General features: G+C 37.3%; 2 protein-coding genes and 1 long non-coding RNA gene across 4 annotated transcripts in view; 2 read left to right on the plus strand and 1 right to left on the minus strand.

The window, feature by feature from the left end:
* Positions 1-16,572, minus strand: part of LOC143848121 (elongation factor) — an 81,913-nt gene that overhangs the window by 26,172 nt on the left and 39,169 nt on the right. The window lies entirely within an intron of this gene.
* Positions 3,736-15,251, plus strand: LOC143848824 (protein neprosin-like). The gene is made up of 9 exons (XM_077357891.1): positions 3,736-3,969; positions 4,087-4,173; positions 4,656-4,814; positions 5,120-5,266; positions 5,436-5,491; positions 14,163-14,214; positions 14,342-14,395; positions 14,496-14,642; positions 14,812-15,251. The coding sequence occupies exons 1-9, from the start codon at positions 3,736-3,738 to the stop codon at positions 15,190-15,192; spliced, it is 1,317 nt and encodes a 438-aa protein (XP_077214006.1). The 3' UTR covers positions 15,193-15,251.
* Positions 12,894-13,681, plus strand: LOC143848087 (uncharacterized). Its single transcript, XR_013235308.1, has 3 exons — positions 12,894-13,054; positions 13,133-13,339; positions 13,539-13,681. It is a non-coding gene; the product is annotated as an uncharacterized LOC143848087 (long non-coding RNA).

The following is a 16,572-nucleotide window of genomic DNA, read 5'->3' on the forward strand; positions in this document are numbered from 1 at the left end:
GCCTTTATTCCCGTCGTGTCCTTTATATGGAAATTAGAGGCCAGGGGGCTATCCCCTTGACTCGAACTGATGAGAATTAGATATGAGACAAATGTATGCATTTCGATTAGGGTCGTATTCTATGGTTACGATTCTACCAGATACGTCTTTTTCATTCCGTCGAAAATTGATTTTACGGTATAGATGCTTATGACCTCCCCCTCTGTGCCGGTAGAAATAGATTTAGCTAAGGATAAAGCTTTTATCGAGGCCCAATATCCCTTTCTCTTCCAAATATTTTTGCGAATACGCTTTTTTGACATAGAAGTACGTTTCCTTGGAACTTGCCTAATCTCCCACAAGAAGATCTAACGGTGAGATCTACACCTAATCCAACGGTAGATCTCACATATTCTAACAGAAAAACATTAATTTATTATAGAAAGAGAATAAAAATAAGGGATTGTACATAGAGACATAGATTAGGAAGAAACCCCTAAAATCTCTTACTTCCTCATTAAAGGCAATAAATCATTTGAAAATCTCCTTCTCAAATAAAGGTAAGATTTTATATAGTGTAAGCCTCATATAGTCCAATATTTTTAAAAAGTACTGGCCACACTATTGGATTATCCAAACTGTACATTTGATGGGTCACAACGTAAATAGCCCCAAAATCATTTTCATAGGACAATCCTACCCCTCCGATCTATATCCTATGGAAATTATTTTGGGCGACAACCTATTTACGTTTTGGCCTGGAAAATGGACGGTTTGGATCATCCAATGGTATGTCCCGTACAATACTTTTTTAAAAAGTAATGGATTATACGGGTCAACACAACATAATATCTAATTTAAAAGAAAGTTAAAGAGAGAAATGTTGCCTAGAGAGAAAGATTTAAACGATTAAATGCTGGAGAGATTTTAGCGATTGTGTTACAGTCCTGAATGGGGGCCCACCTAGGAATGGGACTGGGTGGGACCTAGCCTGGTATGGGACATATTTAAAGGGCCTTTCCTAACGCGTTCCATCAGCTATGGAGCTTTTGGCGTATCGGTAAGGTCCCTAACATTTGGTATCAGAGCAGCCACTACGTCCCGTGTTCGAGTCACAGAAGGGGCGACCTGTGGAGAGGACTACCTGGTAAAAAAGCCAGAGTGACAGCCGCCAGAGTGAAGTTGCCACAGAGTAGGCCACCGCGGAAAGGGCGACCTGTGGAAAGGGGTACCTGGGAAAAAGGCCAGAGTTAAAGCCGTCACAGAGTAGGCTGCCGAGGACGGCGGATGCGGAAGCGTGGTGGTATGTTACGATCCTGAATGGGGGCCCACCTAGGAATGGGACTGGGTGGGACCCAGCCTGGTATGGGACATGTTTAAAGGGCCTTGCCTAATGCGTTCCATCACCTCTGGAGCTTTTGGCGTATCGGTAAGGTACCTAACAGATTGGTAATTAAGAAAATTATAGGGAGATTCTGGTGAATACGTTTTGATACAGGGAGTTTCTAATATTTTTCCCAAACAATCCCTAAAATGGGTAAAATAATGGATTAAAAGATATTTAAGGCACAAAAACATAACATTGGTAATTTAAAATATTTTCGGGGATTCTTGTAGATATGTTTTTATTTAGGGGGCTTCTAGTATTTTTCCAAAACAATGTAGAGAGAGAACATTAAATTGGAAAATGAATAAAAAGAATCCCTTATTTCAAGCCAGAGAGAAAGAGAGGATTGAGGAAAACTCCTGAAAATTTCAGGGGCAACTTTGCGAAATGAAATTGTGAAGAGAAAGAGAGAAATTGGGGATTGGCAGAGATTTTTTCTTTTCAATGGAAGGATGGGAGTGTCCACGTGGGCGTGAACACTGAAACCCCCATCCTGCTATATTATAATAGATAGATGATGGGTTGGCCCATGGGAGAACAGTGTGCCCCTCAAATTATAATGTTTGTGGGGTCTTAAATCATCCCAAAACAAGGGGTTAAGATCATCCAACATGCAACCATCTCCACCCAAACCCAAACCATTTTGCGGTTTCAATGAAATTACTATTTTTTTAGTAGAGGTTTCCAAGAATAACTACTACAAAATTAAATCAGTGATTAATACAAGAATCAGCGGGGTATTCGGTTAGTGATAAATCAAAACCCAAATTAATAGCAATTTTTTAGCTATAGAAAGAGTCCAAAATAAAGAGGAAAGCGTCTCAAAACGTGGAAACGTTATATTTGAGAAGAGAATTAATAACTTGATTACAATTACTTAAAAAGGAGGATTTGTGTATGCAACCTTAGGATTTTTTTTTATTTTTTTTGAAATGGCAGAATGATTTCATTAGAAAAGGGAGTGGGCCGAGGAGGACCATTCCCGAAAGTACAAGAGAAATAATAAAAATAAAGATACAAAAAAAACTCTCAAGGAGGGAGGAAGTCAAACCACTCTAATGTCATACGACTAACCCCACCCCTAGCCAAAGAATCTGCCTCCCCAGATTTCTGCACGTGATTGAAAACAATAGCAGAGCCCGAGATTAGATCATCTATTTCATCAAAGATAGACGAAAATCTCCAAGGAAGCAACACCGCCCCCTTCAACCATCAAATTACATTGAGTGAATCACCCTCCACAATAATGTGATCCATGCTTTCTCTATCAAGTCTTTTAATACCAATATATACCGCCTTTACCTCGGTCTCCGACGCATCACATACCCCAAGAGGACCAGAATAAGCCCACACAACTTTGCTATAATCATCTCGGCATAACCATGAGAGGACCTTGGGAACCTGTTTTGACACACGTTTTGAGATTTTTGGGGATTTTTATTAGCAATTTAAGACTTTTTGGTTGGCAATATTAGGAAACAAAGAGAGGTAAGATGGATTTGATTTTGGATCTTAAATAGAGAAACGTCTATATTAAATGCAATATTATGAAACAAAGAGAGGTACGCTGGATTTGATTTGGGGTCATAAATAGAGCAACGTCTATATTAAATGCAATATTAGGAATACAAAGAGATATGCCCTTGATTTGATTTTGGATGTTAAATACAGAAAGTACGTAGTAGTAGTAGTAGTAGAGGGGTTCTTTGCAAATTTAATTTGGAGTGCCACATCTAAACAGTAAACCTCCTCCCTTCATAGTTTAGGAGAGATATACTACCTAGTTTTTTGCCGAAGGTTTAACTTAGAAAATGCTTTTACATGGGATTTTATACAGATAACCCACTCAAATTGGAATCCACTTCTGTATATAGCTTCATGATTTAAGAGAAGAGAGAGCAGTTTAGAAAATACATTTAAATGGAAGGTCGCTTAAATAAATTATATGAATATATAGCAGAATTGCCTAAAATCACCTTCGTGATTTCCTTCAAAGATTTTTCTACTTGCCAATTTCTACACTTACCACCTTCCGTTTTCCTTATTTATAATAATAATAATATAATAAGTAGAGGGAAATGATAAATGCGCCCCTTTTCATCACTTGGGACACCTAGATGCACTTTATCTATGACTGGAAAAGGCTGGTGTACATCACATGCGATGGATTTAAGGGACCTGATTGACATCGAACACTACAACTGGTTGTCCCAAGTGATGAAAAGGGGCGCATTTATCATTTCCCTAAGTAGATTATATGATTATATGATATACATAATATTTCTAATAATAGGAGAATAAATAAAAAAATCTCTATTAAAAGCAAGTATATTCCCTCTTACCCTAAATAAGAATAAGCATTGTGAACGATGGGTCCAAAGAGAAGAAGTGGAGGTTATTGTTGTTCCATGGGTTTCCTTGAGAAGGCTCATCACCCCTTCATGGCTTTGAACGGAATGATACTGATTTTCTTATTAGCAGTCTCTCTCATAGCCGGGAGCCAGAGAGTGGAAGGAGGGAGAGCAAGTCTATCAAGAGAAGAAGATTTGGAGCTTGATAGGCAGCTAAACCTTCTCAACAAACCAGCAATCAAGACAATTCAGGTACTGTTATTTACTTTATAGTGTATTACATAGCCTATCAATAAATAAGTTAAGAGTGCTTATATATAAATACATATTGTAAAATGTAGAACTAAACTAGGTCCATGATTTTTGCAGACTGAATATGGACAAATATTTGACTGTGTTGACATCCACAAACAACCAGCTTTCGATCATCCGTTGCTAAAGAATCACAAGATTCAGGTGCGTTTTCCTCTCCCCATCGCTCAATGGTTATATACTTCTGTACATATATAGTGATAGAAAATTTTCTCTTTGCAGATAAGCCCTGGTTCGTTGCCCAAAGGGATGATTAACAAAGAAGCTACATCTGTTGGGCTCAAGGACGGAGGTTGCCCACACGGAACAGTTCCAATCCGGAGGATAAAAAACAGGATCTAATAAATTCTAAATCTCTTAAAACAATCAGGAATAGATATTCTTCAAAGGTTGTACCCCCTCAAGCTCGTGTAAGTTTAAAAGAGATTTCACGTGGGACACCTCAAGGTTGATTTATTTTAGCCACATGCATTCTTCAATCCTAAAGTGACCTTTAAGGATTTTCCTTAATTATGTAAAACATTGCTAATGAAGCATCACTCTAATTAACTTGTGACTTGTTATCTCCACAATACTAGTGAAAGACTTCCTCATAAATTGATCAATGAAATTTATTTACCTTGCAGTTTGCGCTGCAAACTACGTTGCCAGGAGAGTATTATGGTACCAAAGCAACCCTCAATAGATGGAGCCCACAAGTCAGTCTAAACGTCAGTGACAAACAATACACTGCTACTAATATTTGGATGGGTGACCCCATCGGAAATATTGAAATTGGCTTTGTAGTGAGTAGCCTTTTAACCAAAATCAACTTTATGATCCAATGCAGAGTAGCTTATTTGCTTGATTATCCAAGATGTTGATATGATGGGTCCAATTGGTCGAGGTCTGAAATTGAATTGGTACCTCACCTCAAGATTGAGGCATGCCTTTTCGTTATGCTTGGACAAAGTTTTAGATGAGATGGTTCATGTTGTCTGGGTGATCCAAACCGTTCATTTGTTGGGCCCTTACGTATATAGTGTGTGTCCGAAAAATCTTAATTTTCATGTCACTAATTAAATATATAATTGCATTTGTATACGTGCAGGCAGATGGTTTTCATAATACAGGTTGCAATGACGTTCTTTGCCCAGGTTTCGTACAAGTTAGCAACTTATTACCCATGGGCTTGGCAATAGGACTGGGTTCTGAGTATAATGGAACCCAATATGATGATGATTTCACCTTTTACAAGGTGATTCCGGATTACTTTACCATAATTTTTCCATTAGCTTAGAAGTCACCCTCATCTAACTGATCGTCTTAATTGACAAATTAATGTCCAGAAAGAAAAGAAGAAGAAAATATAGATTAAGAAACTACTTGAAACTGATCTTTTCATTCTTTTGTTCTGTTCATTATAGGATCCGGAGAGTAAAGATTGGTGGTTATTGTTTGATCGAGATAATAGACGAATTGGGTATTGGCCTAAAGAATCTCTTCCCTTCTGAGTTTGCTGATTATGCTAAGAAAATTGCTTGGGGTGGAGCAGTTTCCAACGCAGGAACTAAAGCTTGGCCTCCGATGGGGAGTGGCCGTTTTCCAAATGAAGGATATAGAAATGCAAGTAACATTGGAAACATTAACTTATAGACAAAGGTGGCAATTATGGAGAACTTCACGGTGATGAACTAATTAATTACGTAGAGAGCCGTAATTGTTACAATGTGATGGGGCCTCTAGAGGTTCCTGTGGGGGGTTATTCTATCTTATTTGGTGGACCAGGGGGTAAATGCCCGGAATAATTTAATTCCATGTAAATTCCGATTGATTAAGCTTCTATAGAAAAGCTATATATCTTTATTGACTTTCCCAACCATGTGTAGAATGCAGAAATTATGTGGAAAAGTTAGGGAAAGATTTAGAGTTGCCAAAAAGCTCTCGAAAGCAAATTAAAACATTGTTGTGCTGATATCATTTCCCACAAAGAAATGTTTAACACTAAGGGGCCATTTGGATACGCAGATTTTAGAAACAGGTATTTAGTTTTAAATCAGGGTAAAAGAGGGATGATCAGGCTGTTGTGTGCTGTCCAGGCAGCATTTCTTGGATTTTAAGCAAGAAAATCAGGTTTTACAAATCTCTCATGCAACCTGAGATTTCTAAAACTAGGAAAATGGGAGGATCTTCTACTCTTGCTGTTGGAAAGAAGGGAGAGAAGTAAAAAATGAGTCAAAAACGACGGCTGGTCCGCTTCTCTTTTCTCACCCTCTTTTACACTGTTTTCAAACTTAAAAACCTGGATTCTAAAATCCATGTATCCAAACGGCCTCTAAAATACCAAAAGAAAACTAAACAGACCCATAAGAAATTGAAAGGGCTATTGAAGATTCCTGGAAGATTCCTTTGTGAGGAAATAAGGAGAGATAATGCGGATTTCATATATGGTGCTGGTGATGTTTTCCTCACAACATGCAATGTAGCTGCTCATCTCATCAGTCCTGCAACAAAGCCATAGAGAGAAGCAAAAAAAAGCAAAGTAAACTGATGACAGGGTGAAGTCATGAACACTATTTCAGGAAAATATCATGGCATGTATGGACCTAGAGTCTCCTATATTTCCATTTTTCTTTTCTTGGTCCAGAACCTTGAATTTAAATAAGTTTCTGTTCTGTAAGTAATATAGATACCAAGAAGCAAAAGCATCAAAGGCAGCATACGGAAGTTGTTCCTCTTATAACACATTTGTCTCCCATTTTTGCAGCCTTATTTTGTTGGGCTTCGTCAACTGCAGTAGGAACTAAATGACATAAGCAGGGGTTGAGCTTCTAGTTCAATTGGTTAAGTCTTTGATCTTGAGGTCAGAGGTTCAATCCCTGCTCCTACGAAAAAAATAAAGGACATTAGCACACCTGCCACCTTTCGAAAAAATGAGAAAAAAACCCATAGGGAATTTTTTTTTTTTTTTTTTCAAACAACGTATCACATTACATTCAATTCAATTGACTGAAGAAACCCAAAACGAGTAAAGAGTGGTTGAATATAACCCATTAAAATCATTTTAATGACAGTCATTTAACTTGCTAAATTCTAAAATGATATAAAAGCAAAAAACAGAAATGATCAATTTAGCTTATGAGGTTGAAGTATATAGACTATTTTCCTTTGTTGCAAAAGAGTACAATTATTAAAGGGTAAGGAGTGCACACCTAGCTAGGGAGCAACGAAGGAACCAGATCTAAACATGTTTTTGAAAGACTGAATTCATTCCTTGAGATTGGACGTATTTCAAGACATTATTCAAGAACAGCATCTGTCTTTTCACCTTGCAAGTAGAGATGCTTATGAGTATGGTAGCCCGAAAAGAATTTAAATCGTATCGGTCATTTTCAAAATCAAATGAATCCATTTTAGTGGAGCGATTGGGTGCATTAGAAAAGAAACATAGTTGGTCGATGGAAGGAAATCATATTAGATGTACATTGCTCTATCAAGAAATTTGAAGTAGATGAGTTACTGGAAAAATATAAAGCCGGCATTGTAGCGAAGCATAATATATTTAAAAAAATACTCAATTTAGATGAGCAATTGTCCCTATATAGTCCAAAATCCTTACAAACTAAAACTATTTTCGCCTTTAGTGCTCAAACCGTTGATCCTCTGAGAAATTGGAATCTTTTGCTTCTGATCTGATAGTGCATTTTCTTGGGTTTCATCCGACACAATACCAAAATACCTCAGATCCAAAAGCTTTAGTCTGAGAAGGAAGACAAAAAGACCAGGGAAAACTCAAAGAAAAGGAAAAGAAACGAAAATTACAGGTTGTGGCACAGTTTCTTCACATCTCATCAGAAAATTTAACAAATTCTGAAATCCATAACCTTGGAATGTCTAATAGAGTTATCTCTTGCAACAAACAATAAATAAAATCAGGTGTCAAATCCCCCACAGAAAAGAATCCTCTGTTTCAGCTTCGAGATGCCTCTCTCCAATGCTTCTCCAATGCCGAACAAAGCCCAATTCAGCATAAACGTAATCATTGTTTTTTTTACATTCAAGTAAGAATCAGGAAGAACCCACCGAGCTTTTGGCAAAGCTGTACAAATCCAAAATCAATGTCAATTACATTCTCAAAATTCAACAGAGGAAAAAACTGTGACGGTACAACTAATAGTGGCCTTTCCCTTGATACTTAACGAAGTTCCTAGGAGACAATGCATCCAAAAGAAAAGTAATGCCCAGCTGATAGAGTATATTGATTTCTTTGCTTCTTCTTCACTGTGAAAATAAAACAGTTAAAACAAAAATACATCAACAAACAGAATCAACAAATTGAAGTACATTAAAAGAAAAGAGTGAGTTCCAATGGTGCCTCATGGTTTTCTCTATACAGTAATATTCATCCTGTCTTGCTCTTTCAATCAAACCTAAGAAAAAAACATGTTTGAGAAAAGAAAACCAAATTGAAATCTAAATCTATGACAAAAGAAAACAGGAATGAGCGCAAAAGAAAAACATCAATTTGAAGGACCACTTGTGCCTGACTGCATTAGCTCTCCCACTCCCACTTGTGCCTTTGGTTAAATTATTATTCATAACTCCATAGTGTACGGCTTCCAATGTGGTACGTATGGTTTACATATCCTTTTTTTTTTGTTTGAATGGTCATAAAATTCATTCCAAAGAGAGATGATTGAGGAGATCATTCCCAAAGATACAAGAGAAGCCGGGAACATACATTGAGGCACAAAAAAGAAAACAAACATCACGGAGGCAAATAATCGAACAACTCCAAACTTTGCTTGTCTACTCCAAACTTTGAACTTTGCTTGATTTGGAGGGACCTTCAATTTATAATACTATCACTCTAAATTAGCCATAATCATGTCTGTTTTCTCTAAATCGTGAAAAGAAAAAAAAATTGTGGAAAAAATTTCATCGAGGGAGAAAAAATTTTCAACATCGTTTTCACATTTTATTCATATCACCTGCCTCCATCTATTACTTTTTTCATTTTCTCCTTTCCATTAGAATAGCTTACATTCAATATGGCTTGCAGGGTGAGGTGAAATAAGGTTTCTAAGCCCCTCGAGATAAAAAAAAAAATTGAATAAGGTTTCTTCAACTAATATGTTTTTAGGCCCTTGTAGGTAAAATTTGAATAGGGTTTCTTCAACTAATAAGCTTTCAATGTGTTAAAAAGCTAGAAAATTTTAGGAATTTATTAGGGCTTCTTCAACTAAAAAGCGTTCCATGTGTTAAAAAGCTAGAAAATTTTAGGAATTTATAAGGGCTTCTTCAACTCAAGGTTGCCAAGGCGGGAATCGAAAGTGGGATTCGATTCGGGATTCGAAAGCGGGAATCGAAGGCTTCTGGGATGGTGGGAAGCGGGAATCGTGGGTTTTTCAGAGAGTCGACGGGGATTCGTCGGGGATTAGTTGGGGATTCGTCGGGGATTCGCCGGGGAATCGTTGAGAGTCGTGGGGAGTTGGGATTCGCTGGGGATTCTCAGGGAATCGTCTGGGAATCGGGGTTCCCCAGAATCGGGGATTCGAATCGAATCACGGTTCGGATTCGCGATTCGGGGATTCGCGAATCCCCAATTCCAGGAACGAATCCTGCTTCTATGCTTCAACTAATAAGCTTTCCGTGTGTTAAAAAGCTAGAAAACTTTTTAGCTCTAGAAAGAGAAAGCGTCTCAAAACGTGGAAACGTTATATTTGAGAAGAGAATTAATAAGTTGATTACAATTACTTAAAAAGGAGGATTCGTGTACGCAACCTTAGGATTTTTTTTTTTAGAATCCTATGAGAGGACATTGGGAACCTGTTTTTACACACGTTTTGAGATTTTTGGGGGATTTTTATTAGCAATTTAAGACTTTTTGGTCGGCAAAACCTTAGTAAATAGCGAAACTTCTATAGTAATTGCAATATTAGGAAACAAAGAAAGGTAAGATGGATTTAATTTTGGATCTTAAATAGAGAATCGTCTATATCAAATGCAACATTAAGAATACAAAGAGATATGACCTTGATTTGATTTTGGATGTTAAATACAGAAAGTACGTAGTAGATAGACCTGGCAAACGGGTAACCCGCGCGGGTACGGGTACGGACCCAACGGGTACGGGTAAAAAATACCCGCGATTCTGCGGGTAGCCATTTCATGTACCCAGACCCCACCCGGGCGGGTACGGGTAAACCCGCGGGTAACCCGGAAAATTTTAATTTTTTAAAATTTCAGTATAAATTTTGCTTTTGGTCCCAGCCAAAATCGAAATTTCGGTATTTCGGCCGAAATTTAAGACCATATTTTTCAGACAATAACAAAGCACTAACCACTGTTTTTGTAATGACTAGGCTACTCCATTTACAATTACTGAAACATAGGATTATAGGACTGTTACATGATGTTTCCAACTTTATTGGTTCAGGAATAAGTTTATAGTTTGTACTTCTAGATTCACAGGATTTGTGAAAGAGAACTGTTTACTCATTTGTGTGGGCCACATGATGGGTCATGGATCAAGATTCATTTTCATTTTGGATGATTCTAACACTCCCATCCATAGCCTTGCTTATCAGATAGATGGTTTGAATCATTGAACAAGTGGGCCACATCTGGGCTTTTCTTGCTTGTGGGCCCTCCTTAAATTAGCTGGACTATCTGTTTGGTGGGCCCTATCATGGATTTTCAATATAGAAAAATCCCATTGGTTGTTAAGAACAAAGAATCAATGATTGTTATTCAACCACCAAATGATCTTAGATCAAATATTAAAGGGCTAAAAGATCAGCGGCTGTTATTGAACAACTAAATGATCATAGATCAGATGCTTATTACCTAATCGATGGGCCCAAAAAAATTTCATTTTTTTGCTTTTTTTTTATGCTACGGGCACCCGCGGGTTTACCCGGCCCGGCCCATTTTTGACGGGCCGGGTGGACCCGCGGGTCCACTTCAAACGGGTTTTGCGGGCGGGCCGGGTGGACCCGCGAGTGTGGGTCACTTTTTGCCAGGTCTATAGTAGAGTTGCAATATTAGGAAACAAAGAGATCGAGGTATGCTGGATTTGATTTTGGATCTTAAATAGAGAAACGTCTATATTAAATGCAATATTAGGAATACAAAGAGATATGTACTTGATATGATTTTGGATGTTAAATACAGAAAGTACGTAATAGAGCAAATTTAATTTGGAGTGCCACATCTAAACACTAAACCTCCCTTTCTAGTTTAGGAGAGATATATAGTTTTGCCGAAAGTTTAATTTAGAAAATGCTTTTACATTTTGAAGCTGTCGATGCATCAAAACCGTCGAAATGAAAATGGATAAAAATTCTAGTAATGCTGCTAATAATTGGCAATTTCTCATATAAGGAGCATGAATTGGCATAAAACTAGAGGACAAATCATGAGTTTCCCTATGATTTTTTTTTGAAATATTTGGAAATGATTTTTTTCTACACAAGTTTTTATATGGCGTAGGGCTTACTTCAAATGCTTATCCAAAATGTTACATCGTAAATAGGTTGTGCCCCAAAAATCGTTTCCATAGGATCATCCCAACCCTCCAATCTATAGATATTTCCATAATGTGCAGTTCCTCTGTAGATCTGAGGGTTAGGGCCATCCTATGGAAATGAAGTTTTGGGCAGTACCTATTTACGTTTTGGCCCATCACATGGACGGTTTGGATCATCCCATGATGTAGGCTGTCCAGTACTTTTAAAAAAATACTAAAGTATACCAAGTGCCACGTGAGGGAAAACAATAGAAAACAATACACGTGCCACACGCTCCGAGGAAAGTCCGAATCACCCCAAAACAATGCTTGATCGATCAAGGGGTTAAGATCATCCAATCAACGTATGCAACCATCTCCACCCAAAACCAGGATAGTGCCAAACGTTTTGCATTGATGGATTTCAAGGAAATAACTATTTTTTCAGTAGAAGTTTCCAAGAATAACTACTAGAAAATTAAATGAGTGATTAATACAAGAATCAGCGGGGTATTGGATTAGTGATAAATCAAAACCCAAATTAATACCATTTTTTTTTGCGCCAGAAAGAGTCCAAAATAAAAAGGAAAGCGTGTGATGGTCTCAAAATATTGGGGAAGAGAATTAATAACTTGATTACAATTACTTAAAAAGGAGGATTTGATTTTGGATCTTAAATAGAGCAAGGTCTATATTAAATGCAATATTAGGAATACAAAGAGATATGCCTTTGATTTGATTTTGGATCTTAAATAGAGCAAGGTCTATATTAAATGCAATATTAGGAATACATAGAGATATGCATTTGATTTGATTTTGGATGTTAAATACAGAAAGTACGTAGTAGAGGGGTTCTTTGCAAATTTAATTTGATTTGGATCATCCTATGGCCCTAAATAGGCTGTGCCACATCATGATCCTAGCCTTCCGATCTATAGAGGTTTCCAATTTTCCATAACATGCAGTTACTCGATATATCAGAAGGCTAGACCATCAAATTTTACATTGTAGCCCATCAAATGGAAGGTTTGGATCATCCTATCATCTCTAAAATATGGAAATGTTCAATGTAGAGAGAGAGAGAGAGAGATTTAATAGTATAGGTAAAGGAGATTTTGTTACTATTATAATAGACTTTTTGGGACAAAACCGATTTGGTTTCCTAAACACACGGTTTTAAATTTTAAGTAAACACATTGTGCCACGTTGGACGGTTTTAGATTTTAAGTACATACATTGTGCCACGAAAGCTGGATCCTGCTATAATAGGAAAATATAAAAAAAAATCTCTATTAAAAGCAAGTATATTCCCTCTTAGCCTATATAAGAATAAGCCTTGTGAAGGATGGGTCCGAACAGACGAAGTGGAGGTTATTGTTGTTCCATGGGTTTCCTTGAGAAGGTTCATCACGCCTTCATGGCTTTGAACGGAATGATACTGATTTTCTTATTAGCAGTCTCTCTCATCGCAACTGTGTTGACATCCACAAACAACCAGCTTTCGATCATCCGTTTCTAAAGAATCACAAGATTCAGGTACGTTTTCCTCTCCCCATCGCTCAATGGTTATATACTTCTATACATATATAGTGATAGAAAATTTTCTCTTTGCAGATAAGCCCTGGTTCGTTGCCCAAAGGGATGATTAACAAAGAAGCTACATCTGTTCGTATTTCTGTAGAAATTGGGCTCAAGGACGGAGGTTGCCCACAAGGAACAGTTCCAATCCGGAGGATACAAAAACAGGATCTAATCAATTCTAAATCTCTTAAAACAATCAGGAATAGATATTCTTCAAAGGTTGTATCCCCTCAATATCGTGTAAGTTTAAACGAGATTTCATCTGGGACACCTCAAGGTTGATTTAGTTTAGCCACATGCATGCTTCAATCCTAAAGTGACTTATGTAAAACATTGCTAACGAAGCATCACTCTAATTAACTTGTGCCTTGTTATCTCCTCTCTATACTCGTGAAAGACTTCCTCATCAATTGATTAATGAAATTTATTTACGATGCAGCTTGCGTTACAAAGTATGCGTATCGGAGAGTATTATGGTACCAAAGCAACCCTCAATAGATGGAGACCACAAGTCAGTGACAGACAATACACTGCTACTAATATTTGGATGGGTGACCCCCTCGGAAATATTCAAATTGGATTTGTAGTGAGTAGCCTTTTAACCAAAATCAACATTGTCTGGATGAACAAAAATAACTTTATGATCCAATGCAGAGTAGCTTATTTGCTTGATTATCGAAGATGTATATGATGGGTCCAATTGGTCGAGGTTTGAAATTGAACGGATACCTCAAGATTGAGGCATGCATATATAGGTCAACGGCTTGAAGACATGTCTAGGACTTCCTTTTCATTATGCTTGGACAAAGTTTTAGATGAGATGGTCCATGTTGTTTGGGTGATCCAAACCGTTCATTTGTTGGGCCCTTATGTATATAGGGTGTGCCCGAAAAATCTTCTCTATCGGATGATCCTAACCATCTGATCGGTAGAGGTTTCTATATTGTCCACCCTATATACGTAAGGATCAATGAATGAATGGTTTGGATCACCCAAACAATATGGGCCTACTGTGTTTTTGGGCTGCACACACACTGTTATACTTCTATTTCATTATATACAGGAAGAGAGATGGAAAGTGCACTGATATTGAGAGTATTGTCCTCGAAGCATATGTTTGATATTTAATTTTAGACTATAACAAAGTTATGCCATCTCATTTTAGAGAAGCTTTAAGTGTGGGATTTTTGTAGATAATTACCGTTAGTTTTTGTATGTGAATTCTTATTTTGAATCTCTCAGGTAAACCCAACATTATACCTTGACTCTTATACTCATCTACACTCATACTGGACGGTATTATTCAAACCTTCTTACTTTCTATACCACTTAACTTAATTAATGACTCATTTGTATGTCACTAATTAAATATATATTTTCATTTGTATACATGCAGGCAAATGGTTTTCATAATACAGGTTGTGATGACGTTCTTTGCCCAGGGTTCGTACAAGTTAGCAAGTCATTACCCTTGGGCATGGTATTAAAAACAAGTTGTGAGTATAATGGAACCCAAATTGATGATGATTTCACAGTTTTCAAGGTGATTCCAAATAACTTTTACCATAAATTTTTTATTAGCTTAACAGTCACACTCATATGATTGATCGTCTCAATTGACAAATTAATGTCAGAAAGAAAAGAAAAAGAAAATATAGATTAAGAGACTACTTGAAACTGACCTTTTCATTCTTTTGTTCTGTTCATTATAGGATCCGGAGAGTAAAGATTGGTGGTTGTTGTTAGGACCTAATAGACGAATTGGATATTGGCCTAAGAATCTCTTCCATTCTGAGTTTGCTGATTATGCTAAGACTGTTCAGTGGGGTGGAGAAGTTTTCAACGCAGGAACTGAAGCTTGGCCTCCGATGGGGAGTGGCCGTTTTCCAGATGAAGGATATACCAAGGCAAGTTACATTGGAAACATTCAACTTATAGACAAAGATGGCAAGTATCGAGAACTTCACGATGAAGAAGTAATTACCTACGTAGAGAGCCGTAATTGTTACAGTGTGATGGGGCCTCTAGAGGTTCCTCCTGTTGGGGGTTATTATATCTTATTTGGTGGACCGGGGGGTAAATGCCCGGAATAATTTAATTCCATGTAAATTCCGATTGAATAAGCTTCTATAGAAAACTATCGTTATTGACTTTATTATATTCAAGTCCTGTTAACATTTTTTTTTTTTTGAATGGTAGTGTTCTTAATATGGAAAAGCTATCTTTATTGACTTTCCCGACCATTTGTAGAATGCAGAAATTGTATGGAAAAGTTTGGGAAAGATTTAGAGTTGCCAAAAAGCTCTCAAAAGTGAATTAAAACATTGTTGTGACTTGTGCTGATATCATTTCCCTCAAATAAATGTTTAACATTAAAATACCAAAAGAAAACTAAACAGACCCATAAGAAATTGAAAGGGCTGCTGTTGTTGAAGAGGTGTAAATCTATTGAAGATTCCTGGAAGAGTCCTACGTGTTGAAATAAGGAGAGATCTATTGTGGTAATGCAGATTCATATATGGTGCTGGTGATGTTTGCCTCGCAACATGCAATGTAGTTGTTCATCTCATCAGTCCTACAACAAAGCCATAGAGAGAAGCATAATTAAACTGATCGATGACCGACCGAATGAAGTCATGAACACTATTTCGGGAAAATATGTATGGACCTAGAGTCTCCTATATTTCCATTTTACCTTTTTTGGTACAAAAACTTGAATTTAAATAAGTTTCTTTTGCGTAAGTAATATTGATACCAAGAAGCAAAAGAATCAAAGGAAACATACAGAAGTTGTTCCTTTGATAACACACATTTTGTGTTGACTTTTAATTTTAAAAGTTCATTGTAATTCAAAAATTACAAAAAGGGATTCTTTTTGTCTTTTTGTGGTGTGTTCTTTAAGACTTCCTTTATGCTCTTCAAAATCTCTACCAAAATTTGAACTTCACTCCAAAATGGCTAAAGTCTTGTGAAAACCTTTAATCCAAGATGGGAAGTTTGAGAAAGGGAGAGTGGCCATATATACTCTCACTCTCATAGTCTTGTAAATAAGAAAGAGGAAAAGGGGAGACCCTCGTGCATTAGCCGTCGGGTGGCCCGGTGGGCTAGACCATACCATACACGCGCGTCGCTCGGCTCGGCCGCGCGCGTGGGCTCGAAGTTTTTCTTTTATTTTTTCCTATTTCCTATCTTATTACTTTTCATAATAATTTTGTTACCGTTTAAGTGTCCGTTTGGAAATGTCTCCACGTACTTAGCGGGCCGTTTAGGAAACGTTAATTATTGCAACGTTTCACTTTCCAACGGATCCTTTCATTTCTATAAAAGTCGGATTTAGAGAGAGGAGAAGATATCCCAAGCGGAAAGTCTTCCTCTCTTCTCGTTCTTTTTTCTTTCTGTTTTCTTTGCAACTTCTGTATCCCCCCAAAAAGTTTTCTGATCAAGGCATCTTTGGCACATATAAGCGAGTTCTA

The sequence above is a fragment of the Tasmannia lanceolata genome, unplaced genomic scaffold, assembly GCF_043159265.1.
Source record: "Tasmannia lanceolata isolate RefF3 unplaced genomic scaffold, GAP_Taslan_0.1 ptg000016l, whole genome shotgun sequence".
NCBI lineage: Eukaryota > Viridiplantae > Streptophyta > Magnoliopsida > Canellales > Winteraceae > Tasmannia > Tasmannia lanceolata.

What these genes read in the sequence shown, in the direction of transcription:
- LOC143848824 (XM_077357891.1), top strand. Translation starts at nt 3,736, where the DNA reads ATGGGTCCAAAGAGAAGAAGTGGAGGTTATTGTTGTTCCATGGGTTTC. An exon ending in CAGCAATCAAGACAATTCAG is followed by an intron (nt 3,970 to 4,086) that starts GTACTGTTATTT and finishes TGATTTTTGCAG; the next exon opens with ACTGAATATGGACAAATATT. An exon ending in GTATTGTCCTCGAAGCATAT is followed by an intron (nt 14,215 to 14,341) that starts GTTTGATATTTA and finishes TGAATCTCTCAG; the next exon opens with GTAAACCCAACATTATACCT.